This window comes from Cynoglossus semilaevis, chromosome 13 (assembly GCF_000523025.1).
Source record: "Cynoglossus semilaevis isolate Cse_v1.0 chromosome 13, Cse_v1.0, whole genome shotgun sequence".
Taxonomy (NCBI): domain Eukaryota; kingdom Metazoa; phylum Chordata; class Actinopteri; order Pleuronectiformes; family Cynoglossidae; genus Cynoglossus; species Cynoglossus semilaevis.
In genome coordinates, this window is record NC_024319.1 from 4,154,694 (window position 1) to 4,160,974 (window position 6,281).

Consider the following 6,281-nt stretch of genomic DNA (forward strand, 5'->3'; position numbering starts at 1 on the left):
GCAGTGCACAGTGTGTACTGCCCTCACCTGTTGACTAGTGGGAATGACTCCCCTGAGATTGTAAAAAAAATGATCCATAAAAGAAACACAAAGGTATTTAAAAAAAAAAATCTGCATTCACTGGTTAGAGACTGTATGTAAATGTATTTATTGTCAATTGTGTGCCAGTTCAATAAATACAGCAGTGATCATCAACTTACGGCCTGCAGGCCCAATCCGGCCCACCAATCCATCCAAACAGGCCACGACTGGATTCCAAAATAAAACATCAAATAACCTGTGTTACCAAATACACCATCTTCTCCAGTTTAAATTAAGAAACTGATTTAAAGCCTTGGTTCAAATGACTCCAATGATCACAGACCGGGCCACGCTGAGGTTGTGTCTGGGCCGTGAGCGGCCCTCAGGCCACTATTTTATCATCATATTGTAGAATTAGTTACTTAGAAACTCTCAAATAAAAATATTTGTCTTCATTTTTTAACATTTTTTTTAAGATAAAATGGACCAAAAATGTGTTTGATCCAATCTTAAAATTCAGTCTTTGGATTTTAACTGACTTTTTTTTCGCTTTTTTTTTGATTAGAAACATAAATTTCTCTGGGGACAAAGGAAAATTAAAAAATTATTTCATGAATTATTTCACAGTACAGTTTCAACAGTGACAGGCTGCTGTAGCTCAGCTGTTCTGGCAGCTGAGGGAGTGAGTCACGGTGCTGATGGTCCTCCAGTTTCCTCACCGTCAGACTCAGGCAGGGATGTGGCTCCTCTCCTGGAGGTGGAGGGGGTTTTTGGTTTCACCCCCACAGCAGAGCAGGGTCGGGCCGTCATCTCTCCTCCGTCCTGTCTCCGCTCATATTTATGCATTAGCTCCTTTCTGCAGTGAGCCACTGGAGGTTGGTGTGTTGTAAGGAGGTGTTCCCAGTTCTCCCTCCCTCCCTCTCTTTCGCCATCCTTCCTCCCTTCTCCCTCCTCCTCCTCCTCCTCTTCACTCCCCTCCCCACCTCCTCAGTGCTGCCGCTCATCTACGGAGTGTCTTTACACTCAGACGTGTTTGGCGTTCAGTCCTTGAAGAACCCCGATGGCCCCCCATCACCGACGGGTCTGCGTTAACCACAGGACCAGCCCCGGCTCCGGCTCCCAGCTCTCCTAGCACAGGCAGGACCCCGACAGCCTGCTCCCGGAATACCGCATTGTTTTGTCATTCCCAGCCCGAGACAGGAGGAGGGAAGAGAAGAGGAGGGTGATGATGCTGATGAAGAGCCCACGATGGTGGATTTCCCTTTTGTGCGTCTGTGGACTGATGCGCGTCGGTCACCAGAGCGGCACAAACGAGCGAGACGGTAAATGACGAGCCCTGTGTTCAATAGGACAGAGATAAAGCAAATATTATCAGTGTGTCTACCGCTGCCGTTCAGCCGACTGTCAGACGGCCGTGTTTGTGATGAACGTGTTTGCATTTGGTGTGTGCAGGAGACGCCTTCACGAGCATGAAGGCTCTGCGTGATGCAGGCAGGTTCGTCGGGAAGGAGGACACGGTGCCGCTCCGTCTGCTCTTCAGCAGACTCAACCACAGCCAGGTCCTGCACGACGAGCTCAGCACCAGGGTGAAAGCCAGCCCCGGGGCCACGCAGGTACACGCAGGTGTTATCGTTTTACCGTCACGTAGAGCAGGCAGGGTGGAGGGGATGCCTTCAGGTTAGACTGTTAGACTCAGTCTAACCTGAAAAAATAATGGGTTCATGACAAACAAAAACAGAGAAAAGACTGTTGTGATCAGAGGGTCAGCTGAGGTTTTCACCACGAACGGAGTGGAATCATCTGGATTAAGACGAGGTGGTGATAACAGACTCTTATTGTGTCTGAGACTCACACACCTGCAATAAATAACCGACTAATTGGAACCAAACTGAGTTGATTTTTCTGGCTCCATTCAAGTAAATGGACTTTCATGGACCAAATATTTGGTAGAATAATAAAAATGAAAAAACTAAAAAACAAAACAAACAAAAAGCAACAACATACTATTTATTAAAAATAACAGAATAATGTGAACCACGGTGGAACTTCGATATCCAACAGCGAAATCCTTAACTAAGATCAGCGTGAGTATTTCCCACTTCTCCTGCCTAAATATATATTTATATGTCGAATTTATGTTAAAGGCATTTAAAGTTATGAAAAAAATTGGGTAAAAAATATAAGAATACAATATAAAAAATAATTTAATAAACCAAAGATGTCACAACGCCCCCTGCAGTTATTATGATAACTGTCATTTTTACACTATGTATTAACTTCAGTGGCAGAGGTGTGTGTGTGTGTGTGTGTGTGCATGATACTGCATAAAATATAGTTCTTATCTATCAAACTGAGATATAATAATTTAACTTTGATTCTCAGACTCTTGGTATTTTCCTTTAAAAGCAGCTTTTTTGGGGGGACAGTTTTGGAGCCTTTTCTTAATAGAAAAAATGTAAGAATAGATGCAAGTGATAATTGTTCAATATGAAATTCCATGCAGACTTTTGTACGGCCCGACATGATGTGATTCACGGCCGGGATCTGGTCCCCGACCCAGTGGTTGGGGAGCGCCTAATATAATTTCTAACAATTTTATTTATTATGATATCATAAAATATTGAGATTTAAATGTAGCTGTAAAATATACAGTGTGGAGATTCTGATTCATCCAGTTCTTGGTTCAGGTCTTTTGAGTCAGTAGCTGGACTTGAGGGTAGAATAGATGCAGAGGAGGAGGAGGAGAGGGAGGAGGAGGAGAGGGAGGAGGAGGAGAGAGGGAGGCAGGCAGTGGCATCTTTGATTTGTGTTTGTTTTGTTTCATCGTTCTCTGGAGAGACAACACTGAGCAAAGTCACTTGTTCAAAGGTTAGATCAGTTATTGGCTGATTTTAGATCAATGGCCTAAAAACAACTGTCAGATGCCGACGTCTATTTTTAGACCTCTGTTGCCTGGTTCACATTCAGCGTCAGCCGTAAGTGAGCAGTGAGACGTGGAGCTGAGGCCTGTGGTTGTTCTGGTGCAGAATGAGTTCTTCACTTTGATTCAGTTTCAGTTTTGTTTTTTTGTTTTTTGGCCTGCCTGCCTCTCCCTCTTCCTGTGAGTGTGCACGCACACACACACACACACACACACACACACACTGCTCTGACAGCACTTACGCTCATTCTTTAATAGCGTGGAGAGTGGAGAGTCAGCGTCACAGTAACGACGGCCTCAGTGTAAGAAGAGTCGCTGCTGGAGTTCAGAACACTGATCCCGGATCAGTCCAGTCGGGATGTGCTTTCATTTAACACGATTACTGCTGACTCCTCCCACCAGAGGGCCAGTGGATGAGATTATATTTCATCATAAGAGTGGAATGGAAAGGAATTACCTTTTGTATGCACACACACACACACACACACACACATACACTTTTTTGTTTTGTCATGGGGACTTCCCATTGACAATGCATCCCCCTAACCTGTTAAGGTTAATGTTAAGATTTAAAACCTTAATCCTAATCTTTAATCTGACATTAATTCTAATCCTAGCCCTTAACTAAATATTAAAACCCCAAAATATGTTCTCAGGCAGCGGGGACTCGGAAGGACAATGTGTCCCTACAATTATAGTATTTCTCAAAAAAAATGACAAAATTGTCCCTACTAGTATAGTAATACCAGGAATGTACACACACACACACTCATGTCCATATATATGCATGGTCCACACCGGGACCTACTGATGAACAATAGACTGTGCCACTGGGGACCTCATGCACTAAGTTCAGCCTTGGGTGAACACGAGGCCCCCCCCCCCACACACACACACACACACCTCCTCCTTTTCTCCCCCTCCTCTTGCTTCCTCACGTCGGTCTGTAAAGGTCGCCTGCAGGGTGGTGGGGGTGTCGGTGTAGCAGGGCTCGGGGACTCCCCTGGACCTGCACAGGAATGAGTTCTCATTGACCTGGGCTGTGTCATAAAGCCTGCACCACATGTGCCCACCGCTGACAATGAGTCCGACCACCCTCAGGCCAAATCAATCGCACGCAGAAAAAAAAAAAAGAAGAGTGTCTGTTTCTGAATGTGAACTATATTTTTAAACGCACCACTGCTGAGAGAGAAAAACTGTAATGGAGGGAAAATGAAATAGCTCCACGGTACATTTTTGTTTGTTTGTCTTCAGCTGCCAGATGGAGTCGTCAAACAGCGGGCAGTTTGATGACTTCATTAAAAACACCTCAAACTTACTGCTGATTGGTGGGGAAAAAGCGACAGTGTAGATCCATCAACGTTGTGGAGGATTGATCTGTGGATATGATAATGAGCTGCGCGGTCAGTGTGATGACGGCGCCCTCTGAGAAATGCTACATAATCTGTTCTCTCCACCATTTCAGGTGAACCACGTGGCCCAGGCCAGCTTTCAAGTGGAGGCCTTTGGTAAAGGATTCATCCTGGACGTGGAGCTGAACCAGTGAGTACTGTTACATTACTGCTTCATTCTACTTATTTGGCTCTGAGGCTTTTTTAAATTTTATTTTTGTGTCGCTTTCTGTTATTTTTCAAGCTTATCCACTGTATTATTACGAATGAGAAAAATCAGTTCTGTTTATAAAACAAAACAGATTCTTCTCACAATTTTCAACGCCATTGTTTTTCTGTCCTTTTGCCAACTGGTTCTTGCTGACTAGATTCACGAATCATTTCCATCTCACGGCTTTTGGACCGTTCTCAGTTTTGGGCTTTGTGAACGTCGGTTAAAAAAAAAAAACGTTTTTCCTCGAGGAAAAACTGCAGCGACGCATTATTTTTCGCCATTGATTTGTTTCAGAAACCAGACCTTTGGTCGTGAACCTATCCTCACAGGATGTCTCTGCGCTCCGCACCTGTTCACCCTCTGTACAGACCAGTGTAGAGGTGTCCACGTGTGTGTCTGTATGACAGACTCCACTGTCTGTGTATCCATCAGACCGAGACACCAGTGAAACCGTGGTGTTCACACAGTGAACTGGCCTCCAACCAGAGCAGCCTGGGCAACAGTTTGACACGTTGTGGTTCTGAATAAGAATGAGAGAGCGGAGAAAACAGAGTTGCTGAGCAGCACAAATCATTAAACCAAAACAAAGATTTTCTTTTTTTTTTTCATGAGTCCATATTCTCTCTGCCAGCATGATAATTCATTACCACGTTAAATGTATCAGTCATTTGTCAATTGATTGAAAGAAATTGCTGTTGTGTTAATATCCAGTAAAAAAGGACCAAAAACAGCTGTGGTTTTCAAGGACTGCCTGCCTCTCTGTGCTCAGCATGATTTGATATGTAAAAACGGTAGATGGAAAATAATTAAAAAAAAGTTCTTTAACTGGTTTTGTTCACCACTTTATAGACAAAGAGATGCAGACAACAGAGACGTGTGATGTCTCAGTTGTCCAGTAGGGACTCAGTCAGGCTGGAGGAAACTGGGGCACCCAATTTTCTTGCAATTTTTTTATATCGGAAATGATTGCTGTTCTGAAGTAATAATTGGTTTAATAATGGTGAATAAACTAGGGCTACAGGCTGGAGCGACTGAGCTGCTGCTGTGACTCAGGTCAACAACTCTGAGAGTCAGCTTTGAGTGGTGTCGTGATTACAGCCAGTCAGTTCTAACAGGGACAGCAGCAAAGAACACCGACGAGAAGACGATGTGATGTTCTCAGTATGTGGTTAGAAACATGGGAGGCAGTTTGTAGAACTCCCTGTGCTCTGATCACAGTGGGTGATGGACAGGTGACTGGTTGACATGTCATGTTATAAGGTTGGATCACAAAGGTCTCAAGGTTACACTGAACCTGAACTGTCGATGTGATTCATATTTGACTCATATTTGACTATATATGTACATACATATGTGGGAAGCATATACATTGTATATTTAAATGTGTATTTATTTATTTATTTGTATATATATATATACACATATATGCATATATACACACATACATACTTAACAATGCACTCAACTCACAATAAGATTTGATCATCTATATATATATATATATACACAGTATATAGACAAAAATAGTTAATAAATAAATGTTTGTCCCACTTCTGTCAGAAATGAAGCGATGTACATATATATATATATATATATTTTTTTTTTTTTTAAATTGAGCTGACCACTAACTTTTACATCTACCTTGTTTTTACCCTTTCATAGTTGTCACCCGTCATGAGTCTTCAAGTCATGGGCAACGTAGAACCCGGTTCTAAGGTGGTTCTTTGGCAGGAGG

The 6,281-nt window shown here is 43.1% G+C and overlaps 1 protein-coding gene across 2 annotated transcripts in view; it reads left to right on the forward strand.

Annotated features, from left to right (window-relative positions):
• The first annotated feature begins 86 nt into the window (after nucleotides 1-86).
• Nucleotides 87-6,281, forward strand: part of adam22 (ADAM metallopeptidase domain 22) — a 60,155-nt gene continuing 53,960 nt past the window's right edge. Inside the window, exons 1-3 of one of the 2 annotated variants that reach the window (XM_008323066.3) lie at nucleotides 87-1,343; nucleotides 1,474-1,634; nucleotides 4,407-4,483. In XM_008323066.3, the coding sequence (XP_008321288.1) occupies nucleotides 1,247-1,343; nucleotides 1,474-1,634; nucleotides 4,407-4,483 (335 nt within the window). In that variant the 5' untranslated portion in view covers nucleotides 87-1,246. The remainder of the gene's footprint in view (nucleotides 1,344-1,473; nucleotides 1,635-4,406; nucleotides 4,484-6,281) is intronic. The other variant, XM_025061621.1, reaches the window with a different exon arrangement.